Consider the following 18,418-nt stretch of genomic DNA (forward strand, 5'->3'; position numbering starts at 1 on the left):
GGACATTTTCTTTTCGATAAATCTAGTTAATACTTAACAAGTCACTGGTATATTTAACTGAAATTCACAAATTGAAAGGGGGACTCCCTTCTATTTTAGCATTTTCGCTCCCGTAGCGTCTTAAGAGATAAACTGGGACATTTTGACAGTTACGGACACATTTATTGTGTACACATAGATTGAGAGATAAACTTTTGCGGAAATAGTTGCTTAAGTTAATTGGCTAGTTGAAGCAAACCGTCAGTCAACATCATCATAAATAATTTTTCCTTGTAGTTTGACAGAAGTTTCTCAATGGATTCTATGCTCTTTATTTACATACATACATTTAATCACGCCTGTATCCCAGAAAGGGGTAGGCAGAGCACATGAACTACTAAGTTTCAGTGCCACTCTTGGCAAAAAGGGGTTGACAGAAATCCAAATTGTGACATGCTCTTTATTTGTGTAGTGTCCTTAATTTTGTACAAATTTGACTTATTTTAATGTTAGGTGCTAATAGCTTAGAGACATAATCAGATCTTGAAAGCGCTTATCGTATCGTCACTTAAATTCAGAATGTTTCTGCAATATTTTCTCTCTGGTTCAATTTTTTATTAAACATTTATTGTAACACCATAGACGGGGCAGGCCGGGGTGCAGGCAGACCAAAAAGAAGATGGCGGGACGACCTGGACGCATTCTACCCAAAATGGTGGGAAAATGCCAACAACAGGGTCGAGTGGAGAAAGCGAGGGGAGGCCTTTGCCCAGCAGCGGGACACAAAAGAGGCTAATTAATTTATTGGTGTAACGATATTATTATATCGCTTATCAAAGTTATCCAATATTTGTTTTTTTTTTTTGCCTTAATAACAACAAATATTTTTTTGCTTTAATAACATCTAAGAAGAACATCTTTCAGATGCACAATTAGCAAAGAACTATGAAAATCTTAGTTCATTCTTTTCACACATTTTTGCAGAGTCATTCAAGAGATAGATAAACTTTGAAAAGTTTTTATGCAATAGTTACAAAAGTGAGATATTATGATGTATGACATAACCCACTCAATGAATGGTTGCCATTTGCGGCGGACCGCCACAATAATAAAGCATAGTCAAAGAAAATATGCGGTTAAAACTCTTCATGATCCATAACATTTGAACGGCACGGATTTGATGACATTATTTTTTTAGTATCACATGTGTTTAATATTTATAGATAGTTAAAGGCACAGACTCAAGTATATAATATTTATCCATACGTAATATTATAAATGGGAAAGTGTGTGTGTCTGTTTGTCTGTCTTTCACGGCAAAACGGAGCCACGAATTGATGTGATTTTTTATTTTTCTGTTGCCCGCTGCTTCGCTCGCGTTCAAATCGAAAATTGCGAAATGCTCCATACAAACTTCCACCCCCCGTTTGAGGGAAGTGGGGGGGTCAGGAAGAGACAGAAAGTAGCCTATGTCACTCTATCTCCATGTCACTCTATGGATGGCCCTTCAACTATCTCCACTTAAAAAATCACGTCAACTCGTCGCTCCGTTTCGCCGTGAAAGACGGACAAACAAACAGACATACACTTTCCCATTAATAATATTAGTATGGATGTTACACCAGCTAATATCCGCTATATATTTAGGTGTGTTGACCTGAAAGCTAAGAGTGTTAGCCAAGTTTTTATTTCGCGGTTTGTAACTATACTATAAGGTGTGCACTGTGCAGCAGTGACGTACGGCTTTGTGTTCATCTTGATTCTTTACAAGTTCCAAGATCCAAACTATTCATAAGAACGCAATTTTCAACGACTAGCAAAAAACAATGTCATACACCGGACGTTCCTAATGACAGTGGACATGCAAATGTATGGTGTCATTCATGTTGCAGCAAATTTGCTACTAATCACTAATAAGCAAGCGCGTTGCAAGTGGCAATGATTGGGATTGAGATAAAATGACATATGATTACATAGTTACTGTGTGAGATTTCACATGTGACACGTTTTGACTCCTTCGAAAGATATAATTATATCAGATATATCGGTGTTATAAGCAGGTTGTTTAATCTTTATGACCAATCTAATGACTGTAAGTATGTAGGTACCTATTGAGGAATAGGTCTCAAACAGGCCGAATCCATTCTTACTAATATTATAAATGGGAAAGTGTGTGTGTCCGTTTGTTTGTCTGTCTTTCACTGCAAAACAGAGCAACGAATGGACGTGACTTTTTAAGAGGAGATAGTCGAAGGAATGGAGAGTGACATAGGCTACCGCTCCTGAGCACAGGCTGCTCTTAATAGCTGTCGCTACTTATCCTGGTCCTGGGTTAGTCTCATGCAGAAGTGTCCCTTGATTTCCCGAATTTTGTCTACCAACGGACTAACTGGCTATGTTTCTACATGGTCTCTCTCTACCACCCTACTACTGGCCTTAGCGTCTATTTCAGACGATTTATGGTGCAATGTCCGAGAGACATCGCTTTTGATGACTAAAGAGACCTATGCGGGGCCGACATATTTTGCCACATAGCTGACAAGGGAAGCTTGCAACCGATTGCGACGTTTCGCTATGGTGTCGTCTTTCCCTTTTGTCAGCAAGTGCCGCAAACCAGGTCTCATCGACGAACTTGCGACCATCTCCAACGCACTTTCGCCACTCCGTCCGCTTCTCCGCAAGCTTCTCCCAGTTTTGGTAGTCGATTTTAAAGGCTGCCATGTCCTTCTTGGCGCAGTCTTTGAAGCGAAGCAATGGTCTCCCAACATCTCTTTTGGCATTTGCTACTTCGCCTACAAGAACACGGAGTGGTAAACGGGAGGGTTCCATCCTGTGCACATGCCCCAGCCAACGCAGTCGCCTCTGTTTGAGAAGCGCGGTCAGACTGGGCAGCTGTGCGATTTCTAGAACCCTCTGGTTTGTCACCCTGTCTTACCATGATATGCCCAAGATCTTACGCAGGCAGCGCATATAAAAGGACTTGACACGGATGGATGTTGACTACCATCCTAATTTAATGATTAATAAGTGACTGATTGAATTCTTTATATAATCATGCAACGTAACTTCTGTTGTACCCTACTCTTTCTTTCCGTTCCAAAAAGGTACACATGGAACTCCTGCGGTGCAACTCTTGTCTGTCCCGTTTCTTGATATCTTGAGAACCTTATGCTATCAATTTGTGGAATAGTTACGGACATTGTTAAACTCAACAAATTGAAAATATTATTATTGTCCCCAGGTATCCGAAACATGCGTCACTAAGCACACAAAATGGTGGGGCGTGAGCTCGCGGTGGTCGTGTCCCGGGCTTACAAATACTATGGCCGGGAGGACAAGCCAGACTACAAGCCGGTGCTACGGCACTTTAACATGACCGTGGAGCGAGGCATCATGTAAGTGTTACATACTTTAATAGGTGAAAAGAGACAACAACAGAGACCAAACCTTTTCGTCGTACGAGTATCTATAATAAAACATGGAGGGTCATCATCGATGCTGCATATGTAAGTTACAAAGTGGGAGCTTGTGGTGGTCGTGTCCTGGATATACAAAAATGTTACAAATATTATGGCATGGAGGACAAGCCAGACTACAAGCTGGTGTTACGGCACTTTAATAGGACGGTGGAACGAGACATCGTGTAAGTTTTACATAACCTAATTACTCAACATTCCGTGATGTCCCGAACTTACAAAAGTTACAAGTACTATGGCCGGCTCCAAGCCGACTCCAAGTCGGTGCTACGGTACTTTAATATGATTGTGGAGCGAGACATCATGTCTTTTACATATGTATTCCTCCTATTCGTCCATTGTCCTTTTTGTCATGTTTCATTCGGTTCCGTTTATTGACCCTACTTATTCTGTAGAAGACTTCTAAAAATGTTAAAATACGAAAGCAAACTTCTAATCCTTACAACCCACTGCGACAGCCAGATACTCGTAAATTTAATATTGAGTTGAGTACGACGACCTGCACATACTTTTTTCACACAAAAGTACGGTTAGCCAAGTTGCTTAATCTGAATATTAGCACCAACATTTTAAGAGCACGTACCGTTATATCCATCCTCTGTAAACAATCACACATCAGCAGGGCCCGTAACTTTCATGCCGATGACATAAATTTGACGTCACGCTGCTTATAGAATGATTCAAGAGTTTTATTTAATAATTAATCATATTATTCATCAATCATTTCAATCATGACTTCAATACTAATCTATTCAAACGTGAAATAATTAATACCTACTTGATACGTGAAAAGTAAATTAAATGATTTTGTTTATTTTTTATAATATACATTTTATTAAATAGTTTTTATATTTACCATATTTCAATAAATTATAAAAACAAAACAAATTGTTTCGTTTTCGTTTGACGTATCAAGTAGGTATTAATTATTTCACGTATGAATAGATTAGTTTTGAAGTCATGATTAAAATGATTGATGAATAATGATTAATTATTAAATAAAACTCTTGAATCATTCTACATATATGCAGCGTGACGTCAAATTTATGTCATCGGCATGAAAGTTACGGGCCCTGCACATCAGTCAATGACAGTTTAAAATAAAGTACCATGACTACGCGCCATGTTGCGGAATTTCATAAGAACTATTTTCTTCACACTATACTTAACTGTCATCCCATACATCAGGCCCTCCAGGCGCCCTCCTGACAATAGTCATATATTTCTGGTCAGTCTTTATGTGTGTAGGTACCTAGTTTAGCTTGGCAAAAAAGTGAGAAAATAAAAAGTGGCAACATCGCAGTATATAAGTAGTATATATCGCAGTATATAAGTAGTATATAAGTCGTCTCGTTGTCTCACACATATTGATTTGAATAGGATGACACTTCCATTTTTCTACTCTTTTTTGCCACACACACGGGAATAAAGGATGTGGTAATAGTACATTGTGCAACAAGGGGAGGAAGTTGAATATTACTAACGAGAGTAAGTTAAATCGCGACGGCTTGGCGGAGCGATTTAAAGACTCGAGTTAGTAATATTCATACTCCCCGAGTTACACACAATGTTATTCATCACACTCGCAATGTAAAAATATGGAAATAGGTGTAAAAAAGTTAAGTACGGTACAAGAAATTTCATTATTCCCTTGGGAGAACGATTTTTCTATAACTCACGCTCCGCCTGCGTGCAATAGCACATTTAAAGTGCGGGTGTGATGAAAAATTCTTAACCAGTCATTTACCACATTAGCTCGAAATAGTCTCTTAAAAATACCATGTTATACTGGTTTTGCTTACACCAATTCTCCTTAAACCAAGAGAATAAAATGCCACTTGAACATGACCGTAGGTAATATATTGCATAAGAATATGCAACGAAGGAACCGGCATAACACATAGGTACTATGTTCATAATTCGTTTTAATTTCTATCTTAAATCTCTTACAGTAGATGCTACATTGCTTGTGATGGTTTTCTCGGTTAAGGCAAGTTGATAAGTAACTTTTATTTATACTGAAACTGGATTCAATTAAGTTCAACGGTTATGTTCATGACAAATACGTCTTTTAACCGTGTTTATTTATGGTTTTTCACAGTACGAGTAAGTTTTTTGAAACGAAATTTTTTATTGACCCGTACCAAAAAAGTACTAAAGGAACCCTTATGGTGCGACTCTGTCCATCTGTCTGTCCGTCTGTCACATTAGGTACTAAAAATCTCGAGAACTACTTATTCTATCGATTTGCAATTTGGATTAGTTATGAAGATTGTTAACCTCTAAAAATTGAAAGTATTTTTTTATTATTGCGTTTATTATATATTTGTTGTTTTATTAAATTATTGCATTTATTTTATATCTGTTGATGACATGTAAAATATCATATTTTACCTGAATCTGAATTAATATTAATGTTACAAAATGGCTACAATGAAAGAGGGGCAAATAGGCTAGTTTCCTATACTTAAAATAAAATATTTTATGCAGTACACGAAATAAAACACCACATAATTAGAAGAAAAATATGGATAGTAGTTATGTTAAAGCATAATTTCTATTTAATAAGTCAAAGAGAAAGATATAAAGTAAATCAATTGACCGTGACGTCACTCCTCAGTATTTCATAGTAATTCCATATTAGCAAATCGTTTTGACAGTTCTTAAAAAGAAGCTGATTTGACTAGTAGGAAACTAGCCTATTGTAAATGTCAAGTTACTAGCTTAATCTCGATAGAAAGAACTCAAATTGTACTTATCAAAATTATTGTAGGAGGTAGAGCATAGCGAATGATATTCCGCTTTGTGTGGTAGCGTTATCGTTTCGCTCGAATCTAGAGCAGAGCCCAACTGGGGAAGTACCTCCGCCTTACAGAAGACCGCAGCCAAATAGCATTAGACCCTACTCATAGTGTTGTGTTCCTGCCGCTGAGTAAGGCTGCCAGAGCTCAACGAGGGTGCGGTGTGCTGACGACGGGAGGACTTACGGAACTAGTTCGTTCCGTCTATTGTCCTTTGAGTCGTCGGCAACCCGAACCCTCCTTGGAACTTGTACACTCCTTTTTGCTGTGTACTTAATAATTAACACATGCGCATGTGACACTCTTTGAGTTGCAGGCGTCCATAGGTTACGGTGACCGCTTTCCATCAGGCGGACCGTATGCTTGTTTGCCACCGACGTAGCACAAACAAATTTTTATATATTTTTTATGTTGTAAAAAAAAGATTTTTTAAGGAAAATGTAAAAAAAATACCGTTCACCCTTATCTCCGAAATTTACCAACGAAAAACGATGATTTTGCAGTGTATTAGTTTTATGCTAAATATTACAGGAAAAATAAAATCGTGTCTACTCTGATACAAGGGTACAATACGCATTACAACACACGTACGGAAAAGAGGAAATTCGAAACCAGTGGTGATAAATTAGAACAGGACTGAAGGGAGTGTCGACATGAGTTACCTACGACTTTCCTTTTCGCACGTGTCGTCTTTTCGACGTGTTTAACTGTCGTGGCCAGCAAGAAGATTGACCATAGAGAATCGATATAGCTGTCACATTTTTGAATTGCTGTCAACTGAAGCTTACATTATGAAGACAGAAGTCTAGATTTTTATTTTTGCAATATATTTCAATGAATTAACATGTATACGTTTTAACTAGGGTTCTTATTAATAAATAAGAGTTATTGCATTACGGCGTCTCAGTTCTTATATTCACATTTAGAGTAGATGAGTTTACAAAGTGGTCCATACGAACCGGGATAAATATAGTGAATTAGTGGTGAAAAACAAACAATCGCAGTGAAATAAGAACAGTTTAGAGAGATTATAGACGTCACGCATCGAACATTCGAGAAGAAAACAAAAGTCAAATGAACAAAAGTGAGAAAACAAATTACGAACTATAGTGAGAAAAATACGTGTAATACAAGTAAATGAACAATAATTCGAGGTTTTAGTGCATAAATACGATAAAAAACTGTGTAAACTACCGCGAGGACAATAATTTGAAGAAATTTCGTCATATTTTCGTAAAAAACGATCCGCGCATCAGTGTAAACAATGGACATAAAGTAGTGAAAATACATCGCGATTCGTAATAATTGGAAGAAAAAGTGTGAATTTCCGAACATTTCGTGTTTTCGAAGAACAAGACCGAAGATTCTAGATATTTCGCCGCAAGATTTTACTACATAACCTACAAAATGGATACATACGTATCGGAACAAGAAACTACTTACGACTTAATACGGAAGATAGGAATAAACTTCAAAAAGCAAGGAAAAACACGCATTACGAAAGGCTACGTACAAGCAAGAATCGACACACTTAACGAGTATTGGCAGAAATTCCAGACAAACCATTTCCAAATTGTTAAATATGCAACGAGCGCTCAAAGAAAAGAACATGTTTATTTCGTCAACGACATTTATTCTGTTGGAGAAGAAGAGTATTTTATGATAAAAGGAGAATTGTCAGATACTATTGATCTGTTCAACAAATCTACCGCTGTGAGAGAGAACCCGCAACCGCATCCGCAGAATAACACGTCAGATGTAAACAAGCAATCTACGCAAGATGTAAAACTTCCCAAAGTAATACTGCCCCAATTCTCGGGAAATTATGAAGAATGGACATCTTTTCGAGACCTATATACGTCACTCGTTCACAACAAACCATCTTTGAGCAAGGTACAAAAACTTCATTATTTGAAATCAAGTGTCACTGGTGAAGCTGAACAATTATTGAAACATCTACAAATAACCGAGAAAAACTACGATGTCGCATGGGAAACTTTAGACAAGAGGTACAACAACAAACGCATGATAGTGAACACAATCTTGAATAGATTTATGAATCAGAAGAGAGTATACAACGGCACTTCCAAATCTATTAGAGAACTTCTCGATACTACTCAAGAATGTCTGAACAGTCTTAAAAACAACGACGTGAAGATAAACGAGTGGGATACAATTGTTATTCACATTATTCTCAACAAATTGGATGAAGAGACACGCAAACAGTGGGAAGAGGAGATAAGCACGCTACCTGTACAAGAGTTGCCGAAACTTGAGAAGTTAACAACCTTCTTGGACACACGTTTCAGAGTGTTAGAAATGATTCCGTCGACAACTTATTCGAAGGACAGAGAGAGAGCTATCGTGAGACAAAGATCCTTTCTAACAAGCCCCGCTACAACTACGGTACAGTGTTCCTACTGCAAGCAAGACCATTTGAACTATCTATGCAAAGAATTTGCAAATTTAGATGTCAACAATAGAGTTCAACACGTCCAAAAGGAGAGACTATGCTTCAACTGCTTGTCATCAAAACATAATGTGAAAAACTGTAAATCCAAAGTATCCTGTCATCACTGCCAAAGAAGACATCATTCTTTACTTCATTTTGAGAATCAAACCGCTGAAGAGAGAGAGAACAATCAACAATCCACATCGAAAGCACCCGCATCCAATTTAAACTATACCATGAGAGAAGAGTCTACCACTAAAACTTCAGAAACACCAAAACTGAGAAATTATCTTATCACTCAGAGTCATACTGCACTAATGGCTACCGCACTAGTAAATATCAAGACCGGCCATGGTATGCAAGTACTACGAGCACTCATTGATCCCTGTTCTCAAGAGTCGTTCATAAGTGAAGCAACTGTTAGAAAACTACAACTTCGAAGAAAAACAGTTGATGGATTAATTACCGGAGTGGGTAACATGTCAACTACAATCAAATCCGCTACAAACATAGAGATTTACTCAAGATTCGACAACAACTTCAAAGCTGAATGCACAGCCTACATTGTTGAAGATGTCACTGACATAATGCCAGAAGTCCCGATCAATCCACAGAAATGGAGTCATCTGCAACACCTGTCACTGGCAGATCCAACTTATCATACACCAAGCAACATTGATTTACTACTTGTAGTTCATATCTACTCAGACATCTTAATGAATGGAGTGATTAAAGGAGAACCAGGTACTCCCATAGCACAACAAACACGCTTGGGATATATACTGTCAGGAGGTCATTTGACAAACAACCGCACAAGAGAATTCAAAACCATGCATCTGAACATAACTTTAGAAGAGATGGTAGAAAAATTTTGGGAGACAGAGAGATTAGAGTCAGAGGAAAACGACACTCTCACCCCACAAGAACTTAGAGCTGAGAAAATATATCAAGAAACTGTAACTAGAGATGTTGATGGAAGATACGTTGTGGCACTTCCCTTTAAAAGCGACAAACCTATTTTACCTGAGAATTCGAGAGAAATTGCACTGAGAAGATTCATGAGCACTGAGAGAAGATTAGAAGCAAACAAAAAATTGAGAGAAGCCTACAACGAGGTCATGAGAGAGTACATAACACTTCAACATATGGAATTGATCGAACGAGATGAGTCTGTTAAAGAAACTGACAAACAAGTATATTTGTCACATCACCCTGTGATCCGTGAAGATAGAGAAACTACCAAGTATCGCATAGTCTATGATGCTTCATGCAAAGGAAGCAACGGAGTGAGCCTCAACTCAGAACTGCTAGTTGGTCCGTCACTTCTGGGAGATCTTCGAGACATTCTTATGAGATGGAGAACACACAAAGTCTGTTTTGTGGCTGATGTCATCAAAATGTATCGCCAGATCCTTGTAAGAAGAGAAGACACAGACTTTCAGAGAATACTTTGGAGATTCAGCCCTGATGAAGACATAAGAGAATACAGAATGCTAACAGTCACATTTGGAACAGCATGTGCGCCATTTTTAGCTATCAAAACCTTGAGACAAATAGCAATTGATGAGGCAAACACAGAAGAATATGCCCAAGCTCGAGAGATTATCAACCACTCTTTCTACATGGACGATGTACTGTCAGGGGGAGATACAGAAGAAACTGCAATAGAAGCAAAACGTCAATTAACAGAAGTACTAAGAAGAGGAGGTTTTGAACTACAAAAATGGTCTTCAAATAGCAAAAAATTCATCAATACAGTCGAAACAGAGAAGAGAGCGAAGAAATGTGAGATAGACATCAACAAAAAAGAGACAATCAAAACCTTAGGAATAACATGGAACTCAAACGAAGATACTCTCTTAGTAACTAACAAAATTAACACTTTATCTGAACAACGAGTAACTAAGAGAAACGTCTTAACTGTCATAGCTTCCTTGTTTGATCCAATGGGTTGGCTAGCACCATCTGTAGTCATGGGAAAGATATTTCTACAGAAGATTTGGTCAAGAGGATTATCATGGGATACAGAACTACCAGAAGACTTAAAGACAGAGTGGAAAACCTTTTGCAATGGTATAGAGCACCTGTCACAAATTAAACTTGAGAGATGGATTGGAACAACCAACCACAGTGAGTTAATAGAACTACATGGCTTCGCTGATGCATCAATGTCAGCCTATGCAGCAGTAGTCTACAGCAGAGTAATACAACCAGATAGAGAAGTCAAAGTGTCACTTATCATGGCAAAGACAAAAATCTCACCGATGAAAAAACAACTTACTTTGCCCCGTCTAGAATTGAGTGCAGCGCTACTACTGAGTCAACTGCTGAAACATGTTGCTACAGCTATGAAGATCCAGAACAAAAATACATACGCATATTCAGATTCAAAAGTAACTTTAGCTTGGATTCTCGGAGACCCGCTGAAATGGACAACATTTGTGAAGAACCGAGTCATTGAAATCAACAATAACATAAATACTACATGGTCATACGTGAATACTAAAGAAAATCCTGCAGATCCAGCGTCGAGAGGAGTCACACCTGAGAAATTGAAAGAACATACCTTATGGTTTCAAGGTCCAACATTCTTACAACAAAGAGAATGGAAAAGAGAATCTTGTGAAGTAGAAGATACAGATCAAGAAACGAGAAAATCTATCAAATGTGCTACTACTACAGTGTTAGAGAAGAAAGAAGAATTCATACTCACAATTTCAAAGAGATATTCATCATTGAGAAGACTCATTTCAGTCATAGCTTACTGTCAAAGATGGCTGATGTTCTAAAACAAAGATGTAAAAGAAAACTTACCTCAGTATGTAACTCATGATGAGCGAGAAAAAGCACTTACTACATGTATCAAGCTTTCACAGCAACTTGAGTTTCCAGAAGAAATCGAAGCTTTGAGAAATCGTCAACCACTTAAGAAAAGAAGTCGAATACTGTCACTTACACCCTTTCTTGATGAAAAAGAAGTACTCAGAGTTGGAGGAAGATTGAAACATGCAGATTTAGAGTTCCTGAGCAAACATCCTGTCATTCTGTCTAAGAACAATGTACTGCTACCACTTTTACTCGATGACGCACACAAGAAGACATTGCATGGAGGCCCGCAACTTATGACAATATACTTGAGAGGAAGATACTGGCTGATTGACGCAGGAAATACTATCAAGAAGTATGTTAGAAACTGCTTTCCTTGCGCTAAACAAAAAGCGAAAACTGTAACTCAACTGATGGGCGATTTACCTGAAATAAGAGTTAAGCCATCAAGAGCATTTCTTACTACAGGTGTAGATTTCGCAGGTCCAGTCAACGTGCGCATGAGCCCTGGACGAGGAACGAAAACGTTCAAAGCATACATATGTATTTTCATCTGCATGGTAACTAAAGCTATACACATAGAATGTGTGAGTAACATGACAATGGAAGCGTTCATGGCTGCATTTCGAAGATTTACATCACGAAGAGGATTCGTCAAAGAGATGTGGAGCGACCACGGTACTAATTTCATTGCATCGAGCAAAGAAATACTAGAGACTTGGAGACTTGGCAAATCAACGATCCCAGTTGAACTAGCAGCCTTACTAGACACTGAAGGTACCAAGTGGAAGTTCATCCCTCCTGGATCACCAAATCACGGGGGATTATGGGAAGCGGGGGTGAAGAGTTCGAAATTCCATCTAAAGAGAACCCTCGGAGATACTACACCTACCTTCGAAGAATTATCAACACTTCTGAACCAGATCGAAGCTTGTCTTAACTCGAGACCCTTATCACCGCTGAGCGATCATCCTGATGACCTAGAGCCGTTGACACCAGCACACTTTCTTGTCGGAGAACCATTAGTCACAATACCAGAGAGAGATTTGACTCAACATAAAGCAAACTCCCTATCGAGATGGCAAAATATGCAAAGAATGTTGCAGATATTTTGGCGAAAATGGCAAACAGAATTTCTTACAAGATTACAAGAGAGACCTAAGTGGAAAATTAGACAACAAGAGTTCAACGTCGGAGATTTAGTGTTAATCAAAGACTATAGATTACCTCCTAGTAAATGGCTACTAGGTAGAGTGTTACTGAAACATCCTGGAAAAGATAATGTTACGCGAGTCTACGACGTCCGCACAGCAACTGGAGTGTTAACTAGATCGATTTCGAAGCTGTGCCCACTACCAGATGTTGAAAGAAAGGATTCTGCTGTTCTTCAGGCGGGAGAATGTCGTGGCCAGCAAGAAGATTGACCATAGAGAATCGATATAGCTGTCACATTTTTGAATTGCTGTCAACTGAAGCTTACATTATGAAGACAGAAGTCTAGATTTTTATTTTTGCAATATATTTCAATGAATTAACATGTATACGTTTTAACTAGGGTTCTTATCAATAAATAAGAGTTATTGCATTACGGCGTCTCAGTTCTTATATTCACATTTAGAGTAGATGAGTTTACATTAACGTTTTTACGTTGTACGTATTTTTTAAATCTATGACTAATGTCAATTACAATAGGTATCAATTACAATGTTCACAGAAATTGCGAAGCGTCTGGTTGAGGTAACTGGTGACCGAAGAGCTGGCGACTTCCTCGCACAACGTATCAGCATTGCGATACAGCGAGGAAATGTCGCCAGTATCCTTGGTACAATGCATCAAGGGCCTATTTTAGACATTAGCTAGCTTTTAAGTTTAGCCTTAGTTTCTTATATAATTAAATAAATATGTTCATGTAAATAAAGATATTAGTTCAATAGGCGTAATAAAATGTTGTTTTCCATTGATAACGAATCAAATTCTAGGCAAATGACAAAACAAATAAGTGACGCAATACACACTCTCAAGTTAATTTGATCTATTCGACAAAATAATATTTACTCACCCAATCGTATGACGCTTGTAAATTTTGTAATGTATTAAAACAACACACCAGAAACAAAATGTAAAGCAAATAAAGAAATACTGTAACACCATCAGATATTACACCGACCAATGCCGAGCGGTCAGCGGAGACACCGGTTTAGTTACCAAAAAACCCGCTAGATGGCGCTAACCGTATCCCATAGAATTCGTACATCGCGGTGTTAAGAGGGCTTTCGTGTTAAAAATAGTGAAATCGCAACCGAGCGCTCGATCATACCGTGTGTGGTATCAAATTAAAGGGCTTTGCGAGTAGTTTATAAATATATATCACATTATAGGACTTTTTCTACTTGGTCTAACAAAATATGAGAAAATGTCCAAAAGTGGTAATAATTGTACCGTGAAGGCTCATTTTCAAAAAATTGGCAAAAATCAATAATAGCAATTTATAATCACTAAGGCATAACAGCAATTTAAGTTAACGTTGCAGATTAATTTAGTACAAAACTTACTTCGATATGATGTAGATTTTCAAAGAAATTGTCACTTAATTTTAGGTAATTTCTGAAAAAAATTGAATTCGCCTTAGGCTAGTTTACTCTTTTTCAAAAACTTAAAATAAAAATCTAGTCTGAAATGATTGTGGTACAGGATATACGAATTATAAATTTACCCGTTTTAATATTCAAAATTGTCCAAATTTTACAAATAAGATCGACTGATTCAGCTCTATACGTGCGTTTTTCTAAACGTGCATTAGAGAAAAATTCATAATTAATTTAGTGAGTTAGTTTTCAAAAATCCAGTCTTATAAAAATCAAGACAATAAGATGCTCTAACTGGAACTTGAATTAAATAAATCTATTGGATAACGGAAAGTGTAGTATTTCACCGACTAAAACTATCAATTTTACATTCTTTTGACGTTTTTTTTGAAAGCAGCCCGATTTGGTTAGGCTCGCCGGTTGAAACTTGATATGTATAAAATAAAATATTCTTTATTGCAACTATAAGGTTACGTGTATATACAAAATTGGTCCCTGGCTCTCAAAGTAGGTCTCCCTGTGTCTCAAGAGCCAGTTTCTTCCCGTTTACAATCAGGTGTAAGGTTACAATATTTTACACATTTTGAAAAAATATATATATATATTTATATATTAAATCTCACCTATAACTAAAGTTAAATTTTATATAAATGAAAGAAAAATAGGATGTGTGTGTGCGCGCGTGTGTGAGTAATGTGTATGTGTGATTTTTGAAATGTGTGTGTTTGTGTGTGTTGACGTGCGCGTGTGTTATTTGAGACTTTTCTAGACAATGATTTGTAGTAATAATTCTGTATCGTTATAATTTAATGTTTTTAACCAAGTTTTAATTTTGTTTTTTAGTTGAAAGTTACTCATGTTATTAATATTAAGAGTCTTGTTAGCTTTATTGTACAAGTATGGAGCCATAAATGAAAAATGCCTTTTAGACCATGCACTATTACAGCGCGGAACTGGATAGTGAGCTATTCTTTTATTACTTAATGTTATAGTAGGAGCTATAAGTCGGTGATATCTTCGTAATATTTGATAAATAAAGAGTTTGCGTACACTTAATACTTCTGTCATGGTGAAAAGTAAATCAGTAGGGTATCTAAATGGAAGATGGAACATGACTTTTAAAACTGCTCGTTGTGCACGTTCAAGCTCAACCAGATGTGATTTGGATGCACCGCCCCAAGAACATATGCAATAACTTAGGACACTTTGGCATAGTGCATCATATGTCTGTAGTAAAAGATGATGGTCAGCTACCATTCGCAAGTTTTTAAATATAAATATTAGTTTTCGGATTCTATTGGCAGTAGTAGATATGTGAGGACCCCATTGCAACTTATCGTCAATGACAACACCAAGATATTTAATTTTAGTCACTCTAGATAAGACACCACAGTTACAGTTAGAGGATATATCAGCATCAGCAGTACTAGTATGTCTGTTACAGGGAAAGGTATGAATTTTCATAGTGTTAAGTGAAGAGTCGGGTGCTGCTGCAGATGTTTTGCTAAAGCATAAGTATTTGGTTTTGGTGATATTTAAATTGAGGAGACTATCTTCGAGCCAACACGTGATACGACTTAGTCCTTCCTCTACCCGCACTTTGACTTCTGCCCAAGTTTTATCATGAAAAACCAATACTGTGTCATCAGCAAACATTAAAAGTTTAGCTCCTTTGATGTTAATTTTACACAGGTCATTAATATAGGCTAGAAACAGAGATGGGCCTAATGTGCTTCCTTGGGGGACGCCGTAGTTACAAACTGCTTCATTACTTAGGAAGTTAGAGATACGAACTCGCTGTGAGCGATCCTGGAGATAGCTTTGAAACCACGCTAGAGGGGTTCCCCGGATTCCCATATTCTGTAATCTAGCTAACAAGATAGGTATTGACACAGTGTCGAATGCCTTTTGTAAGTCCAAGAATACAGCTATGCACTTGTCACCGTTATCGATATGAGAGTTTACCATAGTGGTTAGAGCAAGGACTGCGTCTTCAGTTGAGCGGCCTGACCTGAAGCCGAATTGATTACTTTGTAAAATATGTTGCGATTCCATATACTGCACAAGGCGTTTATTAACAATTTTTTCTAGTAATTTAGAAAAACCTGTCAGCAAGGAAATCGGGCGGTAATTTGAGGCTAGTGTTTTATCACCTGTTTTGAAAATGGGAGATATAATAGAAGTTTTGAAAATTTTAGGAAATATTCCGGACGAGAGACTAAGGTTGAAAATGTATGTAAGGGATTCTATTAAACTATTGCATGCTGATTTAATAAGTTTATTAGTAATAGTGTCACACCCAGGTGCACTACTGTGTTTGAGATTTATAATTAGGTTACGAATCTCGGACGCATCTGTTGGAAGTAAAACCAAGGAGGTCAGGGGTGGGGCTGGCGAATGTGCAGATTTTGCTAAATCATTATCTGTTTTGTCCATTTTTTCTAAAATACTGTTAGCTAAAATACGGCCTACAGAAGTGAAATACTTATTTGCATCATCAAGTGCCTGAATAGGGTCAGGATTAACTTTAAGAAGCTCTGTATTTTTATTTTTTGTTTGGTTATTAATGTTACATATCTCTTTTATAGTTTTCCATGTCTCTTTAGAGTTATTCTTACATTGCGATAATTTGGTCCTATAATATTGCTTTTTTAGTTCTTTAATAAGCTTATTACACCAGTTGCGATACGATATATACTTCAGTCGGATATTATTATCATTAGGGTTTCTTTTTATTTTTCTATATAGTTTGTCTCTTTTCCGAATGGATTTTACAATGCCTATTGTAAGCCATGGTTTCAACGGTATTTGTTTTTTAGGAATATTGCTGGATCTTATGTTAGAATTAATTATATATTGTATTTTGGTACTAAATATTTCAGCTGCGCTGTTCACATCATCAATAGTGTAAATTTGTTCCCAAGTAACTGTTTTTAGCTGTTCCACAGTTTTTCGTGTATCTATGGAAACCCTACAATCGATGTCGTCACTGGTTTATGGATATTGTGAAGGTTCAACAAGATTGGGCTGTGGTCAGTTAATGCGTCAAAAACAAAACAGGTTACGTCACTGTCCGTTTTTACCATAAAGTGGTCAATACAAGTTTTATGTCTTGTTGGCAGGGAGATGGCTTTGCGCAGTCCATATGTGGCCATTAGTAGTAAGTAATCTACGGAAAAGTTGGTATTAACATCAGGCATTATGTCTATATTTAAAGTATCGAATCATAGATATGGACAATATTTACCTGTAGTCCTCTAACGCTAATTGAATAGTCAAACGTAAAAGAAATCTTGATAATTTTTAAATTTCCGCCTAGGTATGTACCTAGGACGTCACGCGCATTACAATAGGTACAGTCAACCAGTTGGAACCCTAGGCCACTGTAGAACTATGTCACAGTGACGTTATAAATCAGACTGTAGTAAAAATAATATATTTTATACCATGCACGAAATAAAGCATCAGATAAATATAAGAAAAATATGGATAGAAGTTATTTTTAAATCTAATTTCTATTTAATAACTCAGGTAGAAATATATAAAGTAACTGATTTGACCGTGACATCACTCAATTCGATTTCATGTAAATTCCATGCTAATTTGACTAAGAGGCAAGTAGCCTCCCGCCGCCTAGTAGTTGTGACATGGTTGTAGAGTGGCCTAGGGTTCCATTTGGTTGACTGTACGTACAATGTTTTAGACATAGATAGTCAGTATGGCCACTCCCGCTGCAAGTGCCGCCCACCGGCTCCGGTTACCTCACAGTTATCTCCTGTCAAAAGCGCACTAATAAGTAAGTAAGTAAACACTTTATTGTACAGGAAAAGAATACAGCACATAATATTTAAAATAAAAAGTTAAATAGCTAATAATGCGATAGGGACGGCCAGATGTTTTATCATTTATCGCGCGACCATACTTACCTGCCTGGACGTGTCATTCTTCTCAGAATCACGAGCTGATTCGATCCTGACGATAAAAAAATGTGTCCTAATTTTTTTTTCCTTTTACGTCACGATTTTAGTATGAACTTACTACGTGCGTGACGTATTGGAAACACGAATTTTGTATGGAACATTTGGGACACATTTCTTTATCGTCAGGATCGAATCAGCTCGTGATTCTGAGAAGAATGAGCCCAAACGCGTCCAGATCTGGTGAAATTCGATATTCTGGATTTATTTTGGAAAACGCCCATTACCTCACACCATCCAGCTAGGCTGGGCGGCATTCAACAAACTAGCGGACATCCTTAAGTCAAATAATGTTCCACAATGCCTGAAGACTCGTCTCTTC

At 37.4% G+C, this 18,418-nt stretch overlaps 1 protein-coding gene across 2 annotated transcripts in view; it reads left to right on the plus strand.

The window, feature by feature from the left end:
* LOC125238235 (ABC transporter G family member 23-like) overlaps positions 1-18,418 on the plus strand; it is a 100,878-nt gene that overhangs the window by 58,909 nt on the left and 23,551 nt on the right. For both annotated transcript variants that reach the window (XM_048145510.1, XM_048145509.1), the window contains one exon: positions 3,221-3,374. In XM_048145510.1, coding sequence (XP_048001467.1) covers positions 3,253-3,374 — 122 coding nt within the window. In that variant the 5' untranslated portion in view covers positions 3,221-3,252. The remainder of the gene's footprint in view (positions 1-3,220; positions 3,375-18,418) is intronic.

This window comes from Leguminivora glycinivorella, chromosome 23 (genome assembly GCF_023078275.1).
Source record: "Leguminivora glycinivorella isolate SPB_JAAS2020 chromosome 23, LegGlyc_1.1, whole genome shotgun sequence".
In the NCBI taxonomy this organism is placed as follows: domain Eukaryota; kingdom Metazoa; phylum Arthropoda; class Insecta; order Lepidoptera; family Tortricidae; genus Leguminivora; species Leguminivora glycinivorella.